This window comes from Petaurus breviceps, unplaced genomic scaffold (assembly GCF_028583685.1).
Source record: "Petaurus breviceps papuanus isolate PSGF00001 unplaced genomic scaffold, PetGlider_PUasm1.0 171, whole genome shotgun sequence".
Taxonomy (NCBI): domain Eukaryota; kingdom Metazoa; phylum Chordata; class Mammalia; order Diprotodontia; family Petauridae; genus Petaurus; species Petaurus breviceps.
Genome location: NW_027185754.1, coordinates 26437917 through 26462012, shown reverse-complemented (window position 1 = coordinate 26462012; position 24096 = coordinate 26437917). Strand labels below are relative to the sequence as shown.

The following is a 24096-nucleotide window of genomic DNA, read 5'->3' as shown; positions in this document are numbered from 1 at the left end:
CTGTCTCTGTGCATCTGTCTCTGTCTCTCTGATCTCTGTCTCTGTCTCTCTGCCTCTGTGTCTCTGTCTGTGTGTCTCTCTGTCTCTGTGTGTCTCTCTGTCTCTGTATGTCTCTCTGTCTCTCTTTATCTGTCTGTCTGTCTGTCTCTGTCTCTCTCCCCCCCCCCCACCACTTCCACTTTATGGTCCTTTCCCATTCAGTTAATAAGCACTTCTTAAGTGCCTACTATGTGCCAGGAACCATGCTCAGTGCTGGGAATATTTTTTTAAAAGGGCACAAGATGGCCATATTCAGCTTTAATGGTGTCTTTTACATGACTTCTGCACCAATCATTGTTGGTGACATGACAGTTATTTACAATCATTAGGAGCTGAATTCATTGTCTTTTGGGCTCCCTGCAATGGGGCTTCTCCTGAGACTCTGGTGTTCCACAACTTAAAACCCCATAGTGTCTGTCGCTAGGAGAATCCTAGTGCTACAAAGGGGCGTTTATGACAATGATCCTTGTAGCATCTTGGCCCAATCATTGACATCTACAGCAATTCTTTCTGTGCGTATATAACACAGATCAGTATGTGTGTACTAATAAGCTACTTTAATGGACTGACCTTCCACTATCATAGGAAATCTGGCTGACGTGTATCATGCATTTCATTTTCCCCTAGAAGATAATTAGATCAACCTCTCTCAAGTGCTGTCCATTTCACTGAAGAGGCTTTGCAGTATCCTGAGGTTTGATACAATTAGCAATGCATCATCTAGAAACTGAAGCACTAAAAAATCCCTCTTCTATTTGGACTTTGCATAGCACACCTATGACACTGATGAATGCCTCAAGGGAGCCCAAGTTTTATCTTCTTGATGTCTGTACTCAAAAGACCATTGATCAAAGATTTGTCCATAGTCACATATATTTCATAGAACCTCATGGGATTTTTAGCCTGAGTAGAGAAGGTGCCTTATGTGAAGAGAGCCTTTAAGTCTAGGCTAGAAATCAAATGCTTTCTTGCAATCAGCAAACAATAGAGTGGAGTCAACTGTACTACTCAATTATGTAATTTTTAAGATGTCCCATCCAGTTAACCACCTCAGGCATCTATCTGCCTTTAAGCTACCTCACTGCTCCATACAAAGAACTACACCAGGGGTAGCTAGGTGGTGCAGTGAATAGAGCACTGGCCCTGGAGTCAGGAGGACCCAAGTTCAAATCTGCCTCTGACACTTAACACTTACTAGCTATATGACCTTGGGAAAGTCACTTAACCCCAATTGCCCTGCCTTTCCCCCTCCAAAAAAGACCAAAAAAAAAAAACTACGCCAGACCCCCATCATGGAATTTCACCCAGGGCTGAGTTGTCCTGATCACCTAGCATACTACATCTAGCCAGACTATGCTTCTCTGGGCATCACTGTGTATCCCTTACCTCCATCTTCCACCTCTACCAAATCAATACTATCATTGGTTTTGGAAAGAGTGTGACCACTTATGATTTGTGACTCCATTCACCATCCCTGTGACTCCTCAGAGCAAAATTCCCTTCCCCGGCCATCATTGGTCTTCCCCCACCCCCCACCAACTGGAACATAAGTTCCTTGAGGGCAAGGATTATTTGACTTGTGTATGTATAGCCCCAGCACCCAGTACAGTGTTCAACATCACAGTGGGTACTTAATAAACATTTTTCTCATTCATTCATTTGCTCATTCATTCATGTAATTTGCCAAAGAAAATTGTTTAAGAAAACCCGTTTCCTTATATTTTCATCAAAGATACCCTTAATGCATATAGAGATTAGTCTCAGAAATATTTTATAGCACTTATTATATGCATCTCCTTGGGCCTCATCTATGAAATAAGGGAACTGGACTAGATGAGCTCTGAGGCCCTTTCGCCTCTCAATCTGTTAGCCCATCAGACAAGAACCTTCCTATGTTTAAGATACCTTAAAAATTTTCTCCCTGGGTGCCTAGAACATTGTGTTACCTCCAGATAGGATTTCTTCTGTGTATCCATACATATGTGTGTGTATGTGAGTGTCCTTGTGTGCATGCATGTGTGCATGCATATGTGTGTGTGTGAGAGAGAGAAAGAGAGATCTGGTTTGCCCACAAAATATAAGTGGTCTTTGGTGCCACTGCCACTTCCTAATACAGCATATGTGGTATTGAATCTAGTGTGTGGTTCCACTGATTCACTGGATTACCAAAGAAATAAATACTTTCTATCATTTTTACCTAAAATTACTCAGGTTTAGTTGTCCCTTACATCAAGTAACCCATTGTTAAAATATAGACAATTTCTTTCTTTTTAAATGATTTTCAGTAATCACACCATCTACCGTGTTTCCCCGATAAGACCTATCCCGAAAATAAGCCCTCCCCTTACTGTGTAAGATTCCTCTAAAATAAGCCCTCCCCCGAAAATAAGCCCTATTGAGATTGCTACTGTAGTGAAGGCAATCCCCTGCTCGCACCCCCCCCCCGTGAAACGCACGCTGCGCCCCGAGGTGCATCCAACCAGAGCTGCAGCAGTGAGCGCGTCATCCTGTTCTTTATTGAATTCATTATTGAATAAAGGTACATTTTTTTGTTCACATTTACCTGTTTATTAAAATTGTTGTCAATGTTCATTAAAATAAGCCCTCCCCTGAAAATAAGCCCTCTGGTGTTTTTCTGTCCAAAAAATTAATAAGACAGTGTCTTATTATCGGGGAAACACGGTAGTACCCTTGGACTCTTATTCCCCCCTGACTGTCTACATTTGCAATTTCATTGAAGCATCCAGTGAGGAACTCCCTCTACCATAGCAGATTAGCAAATTACCTAGAACATTGAAAGGCTAAGTAACCAGACCTTGGCCATACAGCCAAGATAGTCACAGGCAAGACCTGAATGTGGGTCAGGTCAGCCCCAAGGCCAGTTCTCCTATTTTTATGTTACACTGCCTCTTACCTACTCATTCTTCTTAAAGAAAGTACTATGGGCAACTAGGTAGTACAGTGAATAGAGCACTGGCCCTGGAGTCGGGGGTACCTGAGTTCAAAGCCGACCTCAGACACTTAACACTTACTAGCTGTGTGACCTTAGGCAAGTCACTTAACTCCAATTGCCCTGCCCTTCCCCCTCTAAAAATACCAAAAAAAAAGTATTAATGATAGGAAAACACAAGGCTCCTGAGTAATCAAAAGTCCTTAGCCTCTCATTCCTTAACCCCAAACTATATTCTCCACAATTTTAACTATCCTCTCCTGTGCCTTCTTTCACCTTATGTCTGAGCTGATTTAGTTTAAAGGAACTCCTCAAATTCTTTCTGTATTCTCACTGTTTCTTCACCTGCAAAAGCCACATTTATCTTCAGGATAGTCTTTTCACTTACACCCATCAGAAGCAGGCCAGGTTGAGATGACCAAGTGTCCCATGAAATCGGGTTACTTTGGGGCATAGAATGAAACTAACTCTTTTCTTCCCCTCCCCCAGGAGAATCCAGAAGTTGGGCTTTCGATAAACAGTGATCTCTCTCCTCTTATGGTTTCATTTACACAGAGAATGTCCACATGGAGGCAATTCCATTACTCCAGGACTATGTCTGCTCCATTGGACAATGACCACACACCGAGAGGATCAACAGTTAATGTTTGTAGACGATTCAAGAAAACTCTGGTCCCCTTTTCATCCCTCTGTCACCATCCTTGCAGAGAGGAGGCAAGGCATCCAGGACTGAGAACCCCTTCATCTGTTTCATGGGTTTCCATGGTCAAAAAAAAGCCTCCCCAAGAGAATATTGGTGTTAAACAGATGTTGTTGTATTATTATTAATATTATTATTATCATCTCTCTATTGGGATTTCCTTCACCAGCTGCTCCCTGTTCCCTATACTGCACTCCCTTCCCTTATTCCAACCCTGTTGTTTTTCTCTGGCCTGATAAAGTTGAACTACCCCCCTCTCTGGGGTGAATTCCAGGCGTTCAAATTGGATTGGCATTCAAACGCCCGAGCAGTTGCTGGCTGCCAGTCTGGGGAACAGGAACAGCAGGTTTTTGCTGGAGGGGACAACTGCTTTATTTCCCTCGTGGCTGTTGACAGCCAAGCAGATGTCCTACAATGATTATTTTTACCTCGGAGTCAGAGCGGGGCCTCCCGCCCATCTTCCCAGGTGCGGCTTCTAGACCCAGCACAGCCCAGCTCCTTGGTCCTTGTACAGGTGAGCAGGCCTCTAGCGCCACCTACCTTCTTTCTCTCAACTACTTTCCCCAGCTTTATCTGTGGCTTGGTCCATCCTATGTGGAAGGGACCTTGGAGATGGCTAGTTTGAGGCCCCCCTCCCCGTTTTTTTAACACGTTAGGAAACTGAGGCTTACGGGGATGAACTGACTTGTTGAAATTCACTTAAGGACTAAGTGGCAGAGCTAGATAAAATCGGAAGCCAGATGAACTGAATGGAGCTGAATGGGTTTGAACTGAACTGAAGAGAGATGTGGAGTGGGCCATTCCACTGCCCAGACCCCGGCCTGGATTTGCTATCCTAGACCATCACTTCTGTGCAACAGCCATTCCCTCCCCTTCCCCCAAGTCCCCACCCTCAGAATCCCAGAGGTGAACATAGATTATCAGGGCTGAAAGGCATTTCAGAGGCCAGCTAGTTCAAACCCCTCATTTTACAAGATGAGTAAACTAAGACTGAGATATGAAGTGACTTGCCCAAGGTCACACAGCTAATAAGGCGCTTTGAGTGGAATATTCTTATCTAGATGAAGGCACCTTATAATAGGTCACTTTATAATAACCCATATTGGTCTGAAGCTCTAAGATTTACAGAGATATTTCCCCAGACTCTGTAAAATGGCAGCACAAGTTTTATTATTACCAGCAAGAGGAAACTGAGACTCAGAACGGTTAAGTGACTTGCCCATAGTCACATAGCTGGTAAGTGTCAAAGTCTCAATTTGAACCCAGCTCTCACCTTACTCCCTCCCACCGGAAGAAATATCCGCAGTTCCTACAGTTAATCCTGATATGACATAGACTGACCATTCTAGTTGCCATCTTCTGGGTCCTTTCCATCAATGTCCTTCCTCAACTATGGTGTACAGAACCAAAACCCTCTTAATGTAGTCTGAGGTCACATTCCCTTTTTTGACTGCCGTATCAAACTTGCAGTCTACTAAGACTCACAGATCTTTTTCAGATAAACTGCTGTCTAACTATGCCTCCTCTATCCTGTACTTGTAAAATTTATTTTTAACCCAAATGTAAGACCTTAGGGCAGCTAGGGGGCACTATGAATAGAGTGCTGGGCCTTGAGTCAGGAAAATCTCTTTATGAGTTCAAATCCAGCCTCAAACACTAGCTGTGTGACCCTGGGCAAGTCACTTAACCCTGTATGTCTCAGTTTCCTCATCTCTAAAATGAGCTAGAGAAGGAAATGGCAAAGTACTCCAGCATCTTTGCCAAGAAAACCCTAAAGGTTTCACGAAGAATTGGACGTGACTGAAAAATGACTGAATTACGAACAATAAACAACAACGAAGACTTATCCCCACGGAATGTCATCCTGTTAGAGTCAGGCCCATGGCCTAGACAGTCAGCGCAATCACAATGATACTCCATCCTTTCATACACCATTATTTGTTCAGTCATTCCTCAATCAGTGGATACCCCCTTTGCTCCCATTCTTTTTGCTATCATAAAAAGTGCTACTACAAATACTTTGGTACACATGAGACCTTTCCATCTGCCTTACCTTTTTTGGGTACATGCCCAGTACTGACATTACTAATATATGTGTACGTGATACTTATCAGTGCCCAACTCATAGGCACTCACACTTTGTTTCCCTTCTTTTTGCTACCACAACAAGGGCTGCCACAAATATTTTGGTAGGTATAAGATTTTTCCTTTTACCTTTGATCTCCTTGGGGTATATGACCCAGTAGGGGGTCAAAGGGTATGAACAGTTTAATATCTTCTCCAGCATAGCTACAAATTCTTTTCTGGAATGTTTGAACTAATTCATGGCATCCCAAACAGCAAATTAAAGTGCTGTGAAACATTGTCTATTTCTGTCTTTGCCTTAAAAGCCCCCTCCAACAGCAGGCATGCTGTTGTTCAGTCTTTTTCAGTTATATTTCACTCTTTGTGACCCCATTTGAGAGTTTCTTAGCAAAGGTCCTGGGGTGGTTTACCATTTCCTTCTCCAGGTCATTTCACAGATGAGGAAACTGAGGCAAACAGGGTTAAGGGACTTGCCCAGGGTCACACAGCTAGTAAGTGTCAGAGGCCAAATTTGAAGTCAGGTCTTCCTAACTCCAAGCCCAGTCCTCTATTCACTGTGCATCCTAGCTTCCCTCCATGCATGCCAGAATTATATAAAATTCCTTGAAAAAATGAAACAGAGATGACTCTGCTTAGCAGTCTGCTGTTCACTAATATTAAGAGAGGCATAAAGATGGTAGGCATATGCTTGATCTTCACCGAGGAGGTTCAGCCCAGAGTATAAATCAAAGAGGGATTTCTCTATAATGGAGAAATTGTCCAAATGAGCCTGTTTGAGGATAACATTGTGCTGATTGTATTAAATCCTAGAATACTGCTGAGCCCCTAAAAGAGATCATTAATCAGTCCAAAAAGTGTGGCCTAACTATCTGTAGGAAAAACCAAGTAGATGAAGAATGTCTACTGCCCAGACAATGATATAGTTAAAAGGAATGCCAGTAGAACTTGGCCATCACTATTAGATAGATAGATAGATAGATAGATAGATAGATAGATAGATAGATAGACAGATTAGAATATGAGTATATATGTAATACATACATGTATGTATATGTGTATTACAGGTGTATACACAATGTATGTGTGATGTGTTGTGAACATGTGTGTATGCATGTATGTGTATGTATGCATGTCTGAGGGGGGGGAACATCAGTACAGGGAGCTCCAAGTGTGGAATTTCTTCCAATAATATAGATAATTACCTTCTCTGCAACTTATAGTCATAGAGATTTGCCTGGGGGTCAATGAAAGGATAAATGACTTGCCCAGGTCACATAGCCAGCATGTGTCAGAGGAAAAACTTGAACCCAGGATTTTTTTACTCCACCAGTTTGTCTCAGTTTCTTCACCTGTAAAATGAGCTGGAGAAGGAAATGGCAAACAACTCCAGTATCTTTGCCAAGAAAACCCCAAATGGGGTGGTGGAGAGTCGGATATGACTGAATAACAACGAACTTGTCATCCACTACTCTATATTGCCCCAACCCCACCCCATATGTACATATAAGGAGAAAATATATTTATTTAGTGAACACTGCAAATGGACAGTGAATTGGGTCCAGAATTGAATAGGAGGAGAGAAGCAAACTGAATTACCTTTGGAAACTTAGAAAGTTATTTTAATGACCCTGAGCTTCTCCCTGAAATGAAGGTAAATTTTTATACCAATATTTTTCTGGCAATGTCATATGTCTACAAGTCACAAAATATTCTAATTCTCAATGAAGGGAAGCTGAGAATCACCTAAAGGCCATAGAGAGGCACAGGGTGTGTTTGAAGAGATAGGAACCCATGGCAGACAAGGCATTATGGAGGACAAGCAGTGCAAGGGAGATTTTTTTTAATAAATGTATAATTAAAAAAGAAACTGGTGTGGCCACACAATGAGGGCAAAAGATAATCAATGGATAGCCCAAGTGCTTCACTGGTTTCCCTGTAATGGCAAGAGCTCTTGATCACAGTTCCCAGCACATTGGTTGGACCACTCATGGCACATTTACTGGTGGAAATGAACAAGAGTCTCACTGGAGAAACAGAAATGGATAGGTTTATTTGTGACATTGGAGGGAATACCCACATCAGTGAGACCACAGATACATAGAGAATTGCGACATTACCTTAGCCAATTAACTATGTGCGTGGTGAAAACTCAAAGTTATTTTAATTTACATTTTTTCCCTTATAAATGATTTGGAGTATTTTTATTGGGTCATTGATAGTTTACATTTCTTCTGCTGAAAATGGTTCATATCCCCAAAACCAATGTTACCAAGATTAGAAGGAAAGCACAAAGGTGGGAAACAAATTTTATAGCAAATGTCTCTGATAAAGCCCTCATTTCTCAAATATATAGAGAGCTGAGTCAAATTTACAAGAATACAAGTCATGCCCAATAATAAATGGCCAAAAGATATGAATAGGCAGCTTGGGGATGAAGAAATCGAAGCTATCTATAGTCATATAAAAATGCTCTAAATTACTATTGATTAGAGGGACGCAAATTAAAATAATTCTGAGCTACCACCGTATACCTATAAGATTAGCTAATATGACAGAAAAGAAAAATAATAAATGTTGGAGAAGACTGAGAAAATTAGGACACTAATGTATTGTTGGTGGAGTTGTGAACTAATCTGGTCATTCTGGAGAGCAATTTAAAACTATGCCCAAAGGACTATAAAACTGTTCATACCCTTTGATCCAGCTATACTATTACTAGGTCTGTATCCCAAAGAGATCATAAAAAAGGAGAAAGGACATACACTACAAAAATATTTGCAGCAGTTCTTTTTGTGGTTGCAAAAAATGGAAATTGAGGGGATGACCATCAATTGGAGAATGGCTGAACAAGTTGTAGTGTATGAATGTAATGAAATATTATTGTGCTATAAGAAAAGACAAGCAGGAAGATTTCAGAAAAACCTGGAAAGCCTTACATGAACTGATGCAAAGTGAAGTAAGAAAAGCCAGGAAAACATTGTGCACAGTAAAAACATAGTACAATAATCAACTATGACTGACTTAGTTCTTCTCAGCAATACAATGATCCAAGACAATTCCAAAGGATTCATGCTGGAAAACGCTATCCCCATTCAGAGAAAGAACTGGTGGAATCTGAATGCAGATTGAACTACACCATTTTCATTTTTTTGGTACTTTTTTCCTTTTGTTCTGTTCCTTCTTTCACAACATGATTAATATGGAAATATGTTTTACATCATTGCACATATATAACCTATATAAAATTGATTACTTACTGTCTTGGTGAGGAGGGAGGGAGGGGAGGAACCAAGAAAATTTGAAGCTCAAAATTTTATTTTAAAAGCAAATGTTAAAAATTGTCATTAAGGGGCCTTATAAGCCAAGATGGCAGAGTAAAAGCACAGACTTGGCGTGGGCTCCAGCTTCAACCATCTCCAATACCTGTAAAAAAAATGACTCTAAACAAATTTTAAAGCTACAGAACCCACAAAAAGACAGAGAGGAACAAATCTCCCACTGAAGGCAGCCTGGCAGGCCAACAGGAAAGGTCTATCACAGCTTGCTGGGAGCTGAGTGCAGTCCCCAGTGAGCAGTGGTTCCAGCAGCCCCAACAAGCATCCAGATCACCCAGAGCAGACTTCAGGAGAGTGAAGCACCAGCAGCTGTGGTGATTTCCAGACTCTTAAACCCATAAATGCCAAAGAGAAAATAAAAGGTCAGTCAGGAACTCTGTTGTAAGGGTGAAGGCATAGCACGGTCTGGCCCCTATCCCCAGGGCAAGAAGTGGTAGGAGGCACAGTTGTACCATGTGGCTGCTTTCAGAGCTCCTGGCCTGCATAACATAGGGGGACCAAGAGACCATTCAGAGGGTAATTGCCCTTGTTCTGACTTGCTTGGATCTGGATCATGGTCTTGGGTGGTGGTCCTGGGGTGTGTGGCCAGTGAGCCTGAGCTTGTGGGGGCTGTAGAGAGGGTACCTTCCTAATAGCTCTGGTACCTGTGAAACCCCCAGCAATTTGGGACAAAGCTCTCTTCATTCTGGAAGCAGAGTTCTACCATGGCAAAGAGCTCAAAAGTCAAGTAATTGACAAGATAAGGAAGCACAATCAGACCATACAATCCTTTTTGGGGGGCAAAAGGATCAAAGCATGGAACTGGAGGAGGACAATGAAGTCAGAACTCCTGCATCAAAAGCTTCCAAGAAAAATATGAATTGGTCACAGTCCATGGAGGAGCTCAAGAAGGATTTTGAAAATCAAATAAGAGAAGTGGAGGAAAAACTGGGAAAAGAAATGAGAATGAGGCAAGAAAATAATGAAAAGTGAGTCGACAGCCTTCTAAAGGAGATTCTGAAGAAAATAACAAAAAATATCTGAAGAAAATAATGCCTTAAAAAGTAGACTAACTCAAATGGCAAAAGAGGTCCAAAAAGCCAATGAGGAGAAGAATGCCTTAAAAAGCCAAATTGGCCAGATGGAAAAGGAATTTCAAAAACTCACTGAAAAGAATAATTCCTTCAAAATTAAACTGGAGAAAATGGAAGCTAATGACTTTATGAGAAATCAAGATACTGTAAAATAGATCCAAATAAATGAAAAAATAGAAGGCAATGTGAAATATCTCATAGGAAAAACCACTAACCTAGAAAATAGATCCAGGAGAGTTAATTTAAAAATTATTGTACTACCTGAAATCCACGATCAAAAAAAGAACCTAGAAATCAGCCTTCAAGAAATTCTCCAGGAAAATTGCCCTGATATTCTAGAACCAGAGGGCAAAATAGAAATTGAAAGAATTCACCAAGTACCTCTTGAAAAAGATCCCAAAAAGAAAACTCCTAGGAATACCATAGCCAAATTCCAGAGTTCCCAGGTCAAGGAGAAAATATTACAAGCAGCCAGGAAGGAACAATTTTACTATTGTGGAAACACAAACAGAATAACACAAGATCTAGCAGCTTCTACATTAAGAGATTGAAGGGCTTGGAATATGAAACTTTGGAGGTCAAAGGAGTTAGGATTAAAACCAAGAATCACCTACCCAGCAAAACTGAGTATAATGCTGCAGGGGAAAATATGGTAATTCAATGAAATAGAGGACTTTTAGGCATTCTTGATGGAAAAAAAAAACAGAGCTGAACAGAAAATTTGACTTTCAATTACAAGAAGCAAGAGAAGCATGAGAAGGTAAACAGGAAAAAGAAATCATAATAAACTTATTAAAGTTGAACTAGTGGGGCAGCCCGGTGGCTCAGCAAATAACAGCACTGGCTCCAGTGTCGGGATGACCTGGGGATCAAATCCGGGCTCAGATACTTAGCACCACACCCAGAAATAACTGGCCGTGTAACCTTGAGCAAGTTACTTAACCCCGATTGCTTAAAAAAAAAAGTTGAACTATTTACATTCCTACATGGAAAAGCAATAATTGTAATTCATGAGACTTTTCTCAATATGAGGATAGTTGAAGGGAATATATATGTATACATAAATATATATGTATGTATAGGAGGGTATATGTGTGTATAAATATATATGTGTGTGTGCAATTTGTGTACATGTGTACATAGAAGGCACAGGATAGGTTGAATATGAAGAGACGATATCTTAAAAATAAAATTAAGAGGTGAGAGGAATATATTGGGAGAAGGAGAAAGGGAGAGATAGATTAGGGTAAATTATCTCATATAAAAGAGGCAAGAGAAAACTGGTACAATGGAGGGGAAGAGCAGGAAGATGAAAGGAAATGGGTCAACCTTACTCTCATTGAATTTGGCTTAAGGAGGGAATAGCATACACATTGAATTGGGTATCTTATTCTACAGGAAAGCAGGGGGGAAGGGGATAAGAGGGGGTGTGATAGAAGGGAGGGCAGATTGAAGGAGAGGGTAGTTAGAAGCAAACACTTTTTTTTAAAGCAATTGAGGTTAAGTAACTTGCTCAAGGTTACACGGCCAGGTGTTTCTGGGTGGATGCTAAGTGCCTCAGCCCCGATTCGATCCCCCAGGGACACTGGGGCTGGTGCTCTTACTTGCTGTGCTACCTGGCCATCCCCGAAGCAAACACTTTTGAAAAGGGACAGGGTCAAAGTAGAAAATAGAATAAGTGGGAGGCAGGATAGGATGGAGGGAAATATAGTTAGTCTTTCAAAATATAACTACTATGGAAATGATTTGCCTAACTACACATGTACAACCTATGTTGAAATGCTTGTCTTCCCAGTGGGGGTGGGTGAGGAGGGAAGAAGGGAGAGACTGGAACTCAAAGTTTCAAAAAAAAATGTTAATGCATGTTATGTGCAACTGGGAAACAAAATATACAGGCACTAGGGTATAGAAATTCATCTTGCCCTACTAGAAAGGTAGGGGAATGAGGGAGAATATAAGAGAGAACAGATTGGGGGAAGGGGTATTCAGTAGCCTCTCTATCCTAGGGTTGGGGTAGGGAAGAGATGGGGAGAAAAATTTCTTACTCAAAATCTTGTGGAAATGAATGTTGAAAACTAAAAATAGATAAATTGGAAAAAATTGTCATTAAATGTAATTAGAAGTAATAAAATACTATTTGAAAGAAAAAAAAAAGAGAAAATGGTTCATATCCCTTGACCACCTACCCTATTGAGACAGTATTTATTTCCCAAAAAGACACAGCTCTCCAATGGTTGTTTACTTGAATTTTAACTGCATTAATTTGCTGGTTAACTTTGCCAGTTTTAGCCTCAAAGTAATTATCATAAAATCAAGTCATCGTCTGTATACTGGGGAAAAGTTCTGGATTTGGAAACAGAAGCCTTAAAGCACCAAATCTAGAGCTGAAAGATTTGACTTTGAATACTAGTTTTAATATTTATACTTAACCAACTATGTGATCTTGGGAAATTCACTTCCCCTCCTCATCCATAAAATTGGATTAGAAGATGATACAATTCAAAATTTAATGCAATTGCCCACAAAAATGCTATTCCACACCTTCTCTCTCTTCAAGCTCAATGCCATACTGTTTGCCCTTTTTCTCTGCAGATGAAATTGCCTTCCACTTTACTGAGAAATAGAGGAACATATCATGAGTTCCCTATCTCCCCGAATCCATACCATAAAAAACCCTCCATATTTTTACCAGTCCTTTCCTTCTTTGCTCCAATCTCCAGGAATGAGGTGGTTCTTCTCTCCATCAAGGTTAATTTCTCTACTCATTGCCCTTGATCCCATCTCCTCATGTATCAATCAAGAGCATGCTCCAATAACCCCTCCTCCTATCTTATCTGTAATATCTCCTCATCTACTGGCTATTTCCTCCTGACTACACACATTTCCAGTTCCCCCCTCTCCCTAAAAAAGAAAGAAAAGAAACCTTCCCTTGGCCCTGCTATATCCTCAAGCTATTGTCCTATACTTCTCAGTGGAACATATTGCTACTTTGCTGGAAAAAAATAATTTTACACCCACTGCCTCTTTTTTCTCACTTTTCATCCGCTCCTTGACTCCTTAGATATGGCTTCCAACCTTATCATTCCCCTTGAAAGTAGTCACACTAAATTGACCAGTGATCTTTTAATTAATTTAATTAACCTGACAGTCTTTATCTTCTTTGACCTTTCTTCTGTTTTTGCCACTCTCTTGACCAGCCCTTATTTCTGAATAATGTCCTTGTGTGGCTTCCATCACAATGCTTTCTCTTGGTTTTTCCCTTACCTGTCTGGCTGCTCTTTCTCAGTCTGCTTTTCTGGTTCATCATGCCTCTCCTGCCACTTAAATACAGGTGCTCCTCAAATCTCTGTCTCTTTTATGCCTATATTCTCATTTTTGTGGATGTGGTTAGTTCCCATGTTTTCAGTCATCACTTCTCTGCAGAAAGTTCCAATATTTGTACATCTGTCTCTAATCTCTTTCACAAACTACAGTCTCAAAATTCCAACTCTGTGGCAAGCATCTCCATCTGGATATTGACCCAGTCCCTCAAACTCAACATGTCCAAAATTGAACTAACCATCTTTCCTTCAAATCTACCATTCCTCTTAATTGTCCATTTCTTTACATATACCAACATCCTAGTCACTGGGATACATGCTGACCTCAAAGATAACCTTTGAGTTATCTTTGCCTTTTTTTCTCTCTCTTCTCTCAAAGCCAATCCTTTTCTGCAGCCTACTGATTCTGCCCCCAAAACATTTCTCAAATTAGCACAATGCCTTGACTTTGGTAAAAATTTAATAAATGATTTTTCACTGACTAGTTGACATGTATTTTCATTCCATGGCTATTTTCATTCCATGGCTACTGCCCTAGTTTATTATCTCTCATACAAACTAGTGTAATAGCCCCCTAATTAGTTTTCCTCCTCCCAATAGAGGCAAACTATCCTTTAACCCTTCACAGAGCCACCAAAATCATCCACCTAAAGCACAAGTCTGGCCATTTTACTCCTATGCTCATTATTTCAGTGGCTCCCTATTGCCTCTCAAATAAAATAAAGACTCCTTGGTCTGGCATTAATTGTCTTCCACAATCTAACTCCAACCTACTTTTCCATATTTGGTTTACATTACTCTCCCTATTCCAGCCATACTGAACTATAAGCTACTTCCAAGGCTCATCTTGCTGTCTGTTTTCTACCTCATGGTCACTGGCCAGGGTCCTGCTATTCCTTCCTAGACTAGGGAGGACTTGGGGGTCTAGAAGTCATCCCTTCCAAACTTGTGATGCATGAGTCTTAGATGTGTGTGAAAGGAGTAATGGGGAGTAGAGGAATGGGGGCCAGTGGAAAGCGCCACTGATCTCTCTTCCCATAGATATGAAATTGGATCAGTCTCAGTCACTCCTGCCTGGAAGTTCTCAACAAATGGGAAACTATTCGGACTTTCCTACATTTGCTTTTCATACATGCAACACACATGCCTCTAGGGGGTCCTGGCTGTACATCAGGTATTTCTCTGCACCCCAAAGATAGAGATAAAACTACTCCCTGCCAGAGCTGTGGTTCTTCCAATCAACTTCCCTGGAGAAGTCTCTGTCCTTCTGATCATAGGTTTTGGATCTGAAATGGATCCTAAAAATAATCTAGGATGCTTATTTAATAGGAAAATCTTTATATCCAGTTGTAATCTCTTCTCTGAGTACTAGACTCCTTAGATCTTCAATTACTTCCTAGAAATTTCTATCTGGGTATTCAACTTGTACCTTAAACTTAAAACCTCCAAAAACTGAGCTCAATATATTCTTTTCCAAGGAACCTCCAGTTCCCAAGCTTCCCTTTTTCTGCTTAAGGCAGCACTATCCACTCACATTTGAAACTGCAAAGGAAACTTCAAATCTTCCCTCCTCCTAACATCACCCCTCCCCCAATTTAGTCAAATGCCCATTCTTATTTATTGGACTTATACAACCTATCTTGAATCCATCCTGATCCTTCCACTTCTGCCTCCACCACGTCAGTTCAAGGTCTTCATCACCTCTCACCTGGACTAACCATTTCCTAAGTGACTCCTCTTCTTAAATCCATCATTCATACAGCTGCCAAAATAATCTATCTAAGGCACAGATCTGCCCATGAGACTGCCCTCGATGAATACAGTCCCTCTCTACTGTTTCTAGGATGAAGTACACACTCTTCTGATTGGCATTTAAGGGCCTCCACAGTTTGGCTCCAACCAAACTTTCCAGCAGTATTTCACATTAACTCACCTTCATGCCCTTTACAATCTGTTACCATGGTATAGTGGAAAAAGTAAGAAATACAGGTCCAAATCCCAGTGCTGAAATTTGTTTGCCAGCCATGTGACCTTGGGCAAGTCATCGAAATCAATCAGTCAATGGATAAACATTTAAGTACCTACTATATGCCAGGCACTGTGCCAATCACTGGTGATACAAAAAGTGTCAAAAGAGGCCCTGCTCTCAAAGAGCTCATAATTTAAAGTATTTAGATCATAGATTCATAGCTGTAAGGAGCCTTAGAGATCATTTAGTTCAATGGTCCCCAGAATTTTTTGTTCCATAAACTGTCAACAACAAAATACATAGTGAGTCCCCAGGGTCATTTCATATACAACTCCTAATACTCATTACAATTATTTACTGCTTAAGGCATCATTAAATAATTTTTAGCCCAAACCCCTTGAACCATTATCACAAAACCCCAAGGAGTTTGTGAATCTCTAAATTGGAACCACTGATCTAGCTTAGCTTCTTTATTTTACTGATGAGAAAATTAAGACACAGAGACATTATACAACTTGCCCAAGGTCACAGAGCAGGCAAATGTCCATACTGGGATTTGAACCTAGGCCCCCTGACTCCAAATCCAGAGGTCTTTCCACTTCCCCTGAGACTCAGTTTTGGCCATCTATAAATCTTCATGAATAATCCTTCATGACAATACCTACCCCCACAGAGTGTGAGCAATCCTGAAATCACTATGGAAGTGTGAATTGAATTGTTACCAATGGCAACTTGCAATTCTCCCTTACTAGAAAAAGAGGCTCATTTTATTGCAGCTAAATATCAGTGTCACAGCAAAGGTCCATAGACCACCTTTTCAAAATGGAGGCCATGGGCCAATAAATCAGACCCATGAAAAGGACAGTGTGTTGTGTATGCCCAAGCAAGGAAGGGATTGGGGGGCAAAAAGAGGGACAATCTACTTGGACCCTCTCTCCTCCAAGAGCTTTCCCTCCACACTCTCAAGTCCCCTCATTGTCCTCCCACTGCTGAAAGGTTCTAAATCACTGCCAACCCCAATAATGGGCCTCCAAACAGTTTGTTCCTGGCTGAAAAGATGGACAATATCAATAGCCAATGTCCAACTGAGCTAGGAGCCTGGGCTCTGTGTCTGAGACAATACACCTGTCACCCCAAAACCCATAAAGCTTGGAATTAATGGGCTAGTCTGTGGCTTGCTTTCATCCAAAACAATGAGGACAATCTGGGAAAGCAAGATTAGATTCACCCATTCCTTGGAGCCTGGGTGATGGGGTGGAAAGGACTGGGGAGAGATGGCACTAGCTTGGCAAATACACCTCTTCCCTCATGACAGGATATGGAGTCAGACAGTACAGACTCAAGTCCTAGCTCCACTACTTACCAACCATGGGCCTCTGTGCCTCAGTTTCCTCATTAGTAAAATGTGAATGCCTGCGCTCACTGCTTCATAGGGTTGTTGTAAAAATCAGATGACTTTATGAATATAAAGTACTTTATAACTGTCAGCCTTTGCTCTTATTCCTCCACGAGCATTCTTCTTTGATGCCTCACTATGGCCTGTTGTGACGACAGATCCCAAGGCAGGGCAGGTCCTACCGATCTGGGAAAGATGGACTTAATGGCAGTCTGTCCCTTGTACCTAGCTGCAGCTTCCACGTATGGGAGGAGGCTCATCTTGGCCCAGCTTGGCCATTAGTGATGAATTATCTAGCTCCAGCAACCCTCCAAAGCTTTCTGCAGGATCATAAAAGAGCTAGGATGTAAATCAATGGATAGAATACTCAAACCAACCAAGAATCATTGATCCTCTTGGAGGCAACTAAGGGGCACAAGGGAATAAAGCCCTAGGCTTAAAGTTAGGAAATCCTGAGTTAAAATCTGACTTCAGATATGTAGCAGCTGTGTGACCCTGGGCAAGCCGCTTAACCTCTGTCTGCCTCAGTTTCCTCAACTGTAAAATGGGGATAATAATAGCATCTATTTCCCAAGGTTGATGTAATGATCAAGTGAAATAATATTTGTAAAGTGCTTACCACTGTACCTAGCACATAGTAGCAACTTAATAAATGCTTGTTTTCTTCCTTTTAAATTTTGGAATATCCTCATCATCATCATTAGAAGTATATAAGACTACTGAGCTGCACGGAGCTCGAATGACCCACATTTGGGAATTCAGGAGCTTCAGAATTCTAATTCAGTATTCTAATAAATACTCCTGGTTCTGTCCCCATGGTTCTGGACAAGATGGATGTCCCCTCTCCCGTCCCCATTAGATGGCTTTGGGGAGTGGAGTTCAGTCTCCAGGGTTGACATCTTGGACAAAAGTCTTCGGAGAAATTGGTCCTAATTGATTTGGTTTGATTTTGTTTGTATTGTTTGGAAGATCCTCCTAACCATCACAAGATGGAACACAGGGTGGGTTCTTGACTTGAAATAAGGAAGAGTTATGAATTTGAAGTTCCTGAATGTTTTATCTTACTTGATTCCCCCCAAAACCTGGGGAGGTGGGCACCATTATTAGCACTATTTTACAGATGAGGAAACTGAGGCTGACAGAAGTCAATGGATTACCAAGAGTCACACATATAGTAGGAGTCTGAGACCGAATTTGAACTCAGGGTTGCCTGATTTTAAGTTCAGTGCTCTATCTATTGCAACATGTAGGAAACCCTGAATTCAAATCCTACCTCAGACACTTATTAGCTTCATGACCCTGGAGAAGTCATTTAATCTCTCAGTGCCTCAGCTTTCTCATCTGAAAAATGGGGGGGGAGGGGGATAGATTCAATGGGTCCCTTCAAGCTTCAAATCTATGATCCTAGAAACTCCTTTAATTTCCCCCTCATCCCCCAAATCCCAAACAGTAACTAATCAGTCTATCGGTGTAACCTTAGACAAGTTTCTTTATTTCACTGGGTCTCAAGAAAATCAGTCTTTTCCCTCCCTGATCTGGAAATCAAAGTCTTATGGGACAGCTAGGTGACAGTGAATAGAGCACCAGCCCTGGAATCAGGAGGACCTGAGTTCAAATTTGGCCTCAGACACTTGACACACTAGCCGTGTGACCTTGAGCAAGTCACTTAATCCCAATTGCCCTCCAAAAAGCAAAACACAAAAAAACTAGAAATCAGTTTTAAAATCAAAGGTTTAAAAAATTATTATTCTTTTTTACATGCAACTGGGAAATAAGATATACAGGCACTGGGGTATGGAGATCCATCTTGCCCTACTAAGTCAGAGGTGGGATGGGGAGGATATAAGAGAGAACAGATTGGGGGAAGAGGTATTTAGTAGGATCGCTATTTTGGGGTGGGGGTAGGGGAAAGATGAGGAGAAAATGTGTAACTCAAAACCTTTTGGAAATGAATGTTGAAAACTAAAAATAAACATTTTTTTTAAAATCAGTCAAGTAAGCAAGAATTTCTTAAGTGCCTACTACATGCCAGGCACTGTGCTAAAAGGGTCTCTGTCCTCAAGGAACTTACATTCTATGAGGGAGATGCAACCTATTCACCAATGAGCAAATGTCGTAGATTTAGAGCTAGAAGGGGCCTTGGAGCGCACGCTCCTCATTTTATATGCGAGAAATCTGGAACTCAGAGAGAGTAAGAGACTAGTCTGAAGTCACACAGATGAGTGACTGAGGCAGGATTTGAACCCACGTCCTCAGCCCCCACATACGCCCCCTCCACCCTCCCTTGTACCACGTGAGCCCTCTCCTTTGGGCTCTATGTTCTGTGCTCAAACAGTCCTGTCCAGCTCTCACATTCTATAGTCTATGTGGGAACATTCTGCGTTCTCAGGTTTAACCTTCCATGAATCTGTAATTACCTTGAAACCTCTCTGCATGTGGACTTGAGCTGATGCGGGGCGCGTAGAGGGGAGGAGAGAAGGGGCGGACAGATGGAAATGGGGGAAAGGTTTCACCTCCGTCTTCTAGGTATTATTAGAAGAACGATCCTTGGGGAAGGTTCTACGTCTCCGAGATAGAGGTAGGGTATCTAGAGCTGTACAAATGTACCCCGTCTCCCTCTCCCCCTCCCCCCGCTCTTCCTCTCTCCTCCAGGACACATAACCCGGGATATTCGACGGTCAAAGGGACACCCAGATCCCTGTCACTCGCAACTTTTCCAGCCCTGGAACCCAATGGGTGGCTTAAAGAAGCGGCCCTAATTCTGGAGGAGGATCTTGGGACCCCGCCCCCTCCTCTGGGGAGCCGCCCCCAGAAGGGTCAGAGCCAGGGCTGCAGCAGCTGGAAGGCAAAGAGAGTCCTGGTGCCCAATTCCGAGAAGGACGCATGGGCTAGGCTGATCGTGTCGTGGGTCCCCTACAGGTGAGAGGCATGCCCCCGAGGCAAAGGGCAGGGGCCACGGGAGGTTTGGGTCGGGACTGGCGTCGGGGGACCCCTGACACCCGCAGGGAGGGATAATGTGGGGCCGCTAAGTGGGATCACCCCTACCAGCCTTTGAGATGAGAAGAATGCCCTATTGCCAAGTATTCACAGCGAGCGCGGGGTTCTCACGTCCCTTGCTATTCGCGGAACTAGGAGAGGGAGAGAAATGCTACCGAAAAGTCCAGAGATTGTGGATTAGAGATTATTGGAATTTAGTATTAGGAGCTGATAACTGCATACGAGTTTTAGGGTGAGCAAACCCATCTGCACAAGTAGGTAGTGTAAGTATTTATCGCTCTCCTTTCAGCGACCAGAAAATAGACTCAAAGGGGTTGTTCAGTCATTTGTCTAGGGTCACAGCTGGGAAACTTGGGAGCACAGATGCTAGTCTGAGGCCCAGTGCATTTTCCCCTTAGGAGGACCTTACAACAGAATGTTAGAAAGTAAAATATAGATCTGGAAGCGACCTACAAACCTGGGTCACTACAACACAGGATATTAGAGCTGTGTAGGGACCTTACTTAGTTCATAAAATGTTAATAGAGTCGGAAGGAATTTAGAATGTAGAATGTTAGAGCTGAAAGTGGCCTTACAATGTAAAATTTTAGAGCACAGAATGCTTAAAAGTTAGGAAACTTAGGATGGAGAATGTTAGCACTGCAAATGAACTGAGCATAGAATGTTAAGTCTGGAAGGGACCTTAAAGTATAGGTATGATGTTTTGGTCCTGTCCAGTTCTAATAAGTCATTCTTTTCTGAAGGTCACTTTTAGACCTAAGGGACTGTGATCTGTAAGCCCTCTGGGATGGGCTCCAATCAGGCCTCCTTCCCCTACAGACTTCATGTTTGTATGGATCCCTAACAGTCCGTTCTCAGAGTGGGATCATTTTGAGGGATAAGAGAACAGGGAAAGGGTGTATCAGGGAAGAGTAAAGAGAGGGGTGTAATGGAGCTAAAGTGGGGGTGAACATATTCCTTAGCTTCATTTGCCTGACCCTGGACAGTAATCTTAAGATGCCAGCCTTGGTGTTGACACAACCCAGCAGTGAATCACTAGACCCCTTAGGAGGTTGGCAGAGCTCAAATTTTTTGGTGTCATTTTCCCTGTTTATCCCTCCTACTTCCCTTCTATAATTATCTGACTCTGCTTCCTATTGGCTGGAGTATGAGGATAGCAAGTAGGCTAGAATTAAAGAAAGGGGTGAGGAATGTCAACTTTTATCTGCCAACACAGGAGCTGAGAGCTCTCCAATGTGATCCCGTCTCCTAGGCACAGACCCCATGTGCCCTTCCCCTCTCACTTTGGCTTTTAATTGTACCCCATTTGGAATGCAGGTCAATTGTGTTGAAAAATCACTAGGGGATTGAGCTAATTTGGCCTTTAGTGACATTTGATTGGAAATTGTACCTGAGAAACCAGAAGTAGGAAGAAAGCCTGATCTGTCCAGACTGATTTTAGAGGTGCAACTGTCTAGAAACAGGGGCATGACTGAATTGACCATTTGTTCTGAAGAGACTAAGGTCAACAAGGCTAGACAGAATTCTCACTGATGCTTGCTAGTTATTATGTATAAGGCACTATACCAGATATTAGGGATACAAAGCTAAAAACAAAACAAAACAGTCCATGACATCAGTCAGCTTATATTATTCTAGCAGGCTTCAACATGTACATAGATAGGTAAAAGGTTATTCCAGGGGGAAGAGAAGAAACACAACATGGGGGGGGGGAGGGGGAAGCAGGGAGAGAGATCAGGCACCCGAGTTAAATCTTAAAGAAAGCAAAAGGCAGAGATGAGGAGAAAATGCATTACAGGCACAGGGGACAGTCTATGTAAAAGAATGGAGGTGGGAAATAGAATGCAGAATTTGAGGGACAGAAATAAGGCTACTTTGGCTGGAACATAGAGTGTATGAAAGGGAGCAATGTGAAATAATTCTAGAAATGTAGGCTGGAGCCAAAATTCAAAAGACTTTAGATGCCAAGCTGAGAAGTTTGTATTTTTCCCTAGAGACAATAAATAGGAAGCTACTGAAAATTCTCGAGCAGGGAAGTGACACAATCAGATTTTTGGCAGCTCTTTGGATGACAGGTTTAAAAGATCAAATAGAAGGTGATTGTAATAATCCATCCTCCCAGACACTTGGGGTTATAATTTGAGAGTCGTCTTTTACCCTTCCCTCTCCTTCACCCTCCTGAGCCAGCCCGTTGCCAAGTCTTAGGCCTTCTACCTCTCCAGTATCTCTTTTAGCCATTATCTTTTCTCTATTCTTATTACTTCAAAATATCCTAACCCAGACCCTAATTCTGTTACCTGGGCTATTTTCACAGCATCCTAATAGGTCTCAGTGCTTCTAGTCTCTCTCCTATTCAATCTACCCTCTTCAAAGACACCAGAATACTCTTCCCCTCACTCCTCTGCTCAAGAATTTTCTATGGCTCCCTGCTACCTCTAAGATAAACTATTGAGCCTGGCATTTAAAGATTTCCATGATATGGCACCAAACAACCCAAATTCCTGAACTTAATTGATATTATTCCCCTTTGTGCACTCTCATCATCTCTAGACTGGCCTGTTAGCTTTCCCAAACTTGACATTCTATCTCCCATCTCCATGCCTTCACATTGGCCATACCCATCACTGGAGTGTACTCTACCTTCACTTCCTCCTCTACGAGTCCTTAATTATCTTTCAAGGTTTAACCCATGTGCCACCTCCCCTTGCCCCATCCCAATTATAGGTCCTCCCTCTTCAATTCATCTTACTTTTATTTATATATATGTAGATGAAGATAGATAAAACACTTACTAAGCATTTACTATGTCTCAGGCACTATACTAAGCCCTAAGATATAAATTGAAGGATATATAAAGATATATATTGAAGGATGCTAGACAGTTCCTGTCCTCGAGGAGTTTCTATTCTAGTGGGAGAAGACTACATACAGGGGAGCTAGAAATGGAGGATAAGTAGTAAGAGTCCAGTTTTCCAAGAAGGAGGGTGTGGAGGTGATAGTCCAAGTGGTGATGGCCCAGATGGAGATGTGGGGGAGTTTTGTGGACACCTGGAACTAAGCACGATAAGGCCAAAGCTGGCCTATAAAACTCACAGAAATTTTAGGCATGGAGGACAATTTTCTAGTTGGGAGAAGGTAGAGATGAGGGTCTGAGTGAGACAGTCCATCCAGAAATGTCCAAGGAAGAATATGTTGTGTCCCTCTATGGAATAAGGCCCCCTAAAGGCGGGGACTATTTCATTTTATGTCTTTGTATCATCAACACTTAGCATAGTGCCTTGTACATAATAGGTGCTTAAGCAATCAATCAATAAACACTACTTAAGTGCCCACTATGTACCCAGCTCCTCAATAAGCACTTGCTGAATGTAATTGGATCTGTAAAATGTAGGTAATTATACTTACACTTCCTACCTCACTGGGGTGTTATGAAAAAAAATTGTTGTACTCTTAGAAATTATATAGAAATGGAAAATGTTATTATTGGCTATTAAGGTGGTATAGTGCCAACCACACTGGCGTACCCAGGATGGCTAGCATAAGTTTTTGGATCTGCTTTACTAGGAAACATAGCTGTTTAAGGGGTCAACAATCTTTTTAAATTACATTCACTAGTTCAGGGGAAAAGTCAGCACCCTGAACTTCAGAGAAAATGCCAGCAAAGAAATAAAGACCAACAGACAGGACTCTGACTGCCTGAATCAACTATACACTTTACAAACATCCCTGGATTGAGAGCCTTTACATCTGAGCAGTGGGTGAGCTCTGAACATACAGGGCCGCTCAGAATCTTGACCAGGGAATCACAAGATCCTTTGGATAAGCAAGACCCCAAAGCAAAATGCTAATTCAGAGTAAATACACACTTGTCAGAGCCACAGGGAGTGACAGCCCTCCTGACTCAGTGCCTAAGGTGTGAAAGCCTTCCTTCAAGCAAGCTTCCCTTACTGGGCTCCAGGTGAGACGATTTTATATCCGGCTAACATTACTGGTGCTTAGAGGAATTATATGTTCCTCTGAATATTTTTTTATCTTCTGTTACAGAGCTCCTTGCAAACATCCCTGTGATCCCCAAATCTCTTCAGCTTTAGGTCCACCCACTCTGCCCCTGAGTGTAAGGGCCATTACTCCCAGCATGCCAGGAAGACTTTCTTGGTTCCTCTTCCTCCTGGTAGGTTTGGTTGTCTCTATGGCCTGAGTCATATTGACTAATCCTGTGAACTTGGACTAAC

At 41.9% G+C, this 24096-nt stretch overlaps 1 protein-coding gene across 1 annotated transcript in view; it reads left to right on the top strand.

Annotated features, from left to right (window-relative positions):
* The first annotated feature begins 4103 nt into the window (after window positions 1–4103).
* Window positions 4104–24096, top strand: part of ADGRD2 (adhesion G protein-coupled receptor D2) — a 57605-nt gene continuing 37612 nt past the window's right edge. Inside the window, exons 1-3 of the mRNA XM_069082805.1 lie at window positions 4104–4203; window positions 19588–19786; window positions 23950–24035. Coding sequence (XP_068938906.1) covers window positions 4104–4203; window positions 19588–19786; window positions 23950–24035 — 385 coding nt within the window. The remainder of the gene's footprint in view (window positions 4204–19587; window positions 19787–23949; window positions 24036–24096) is intronic.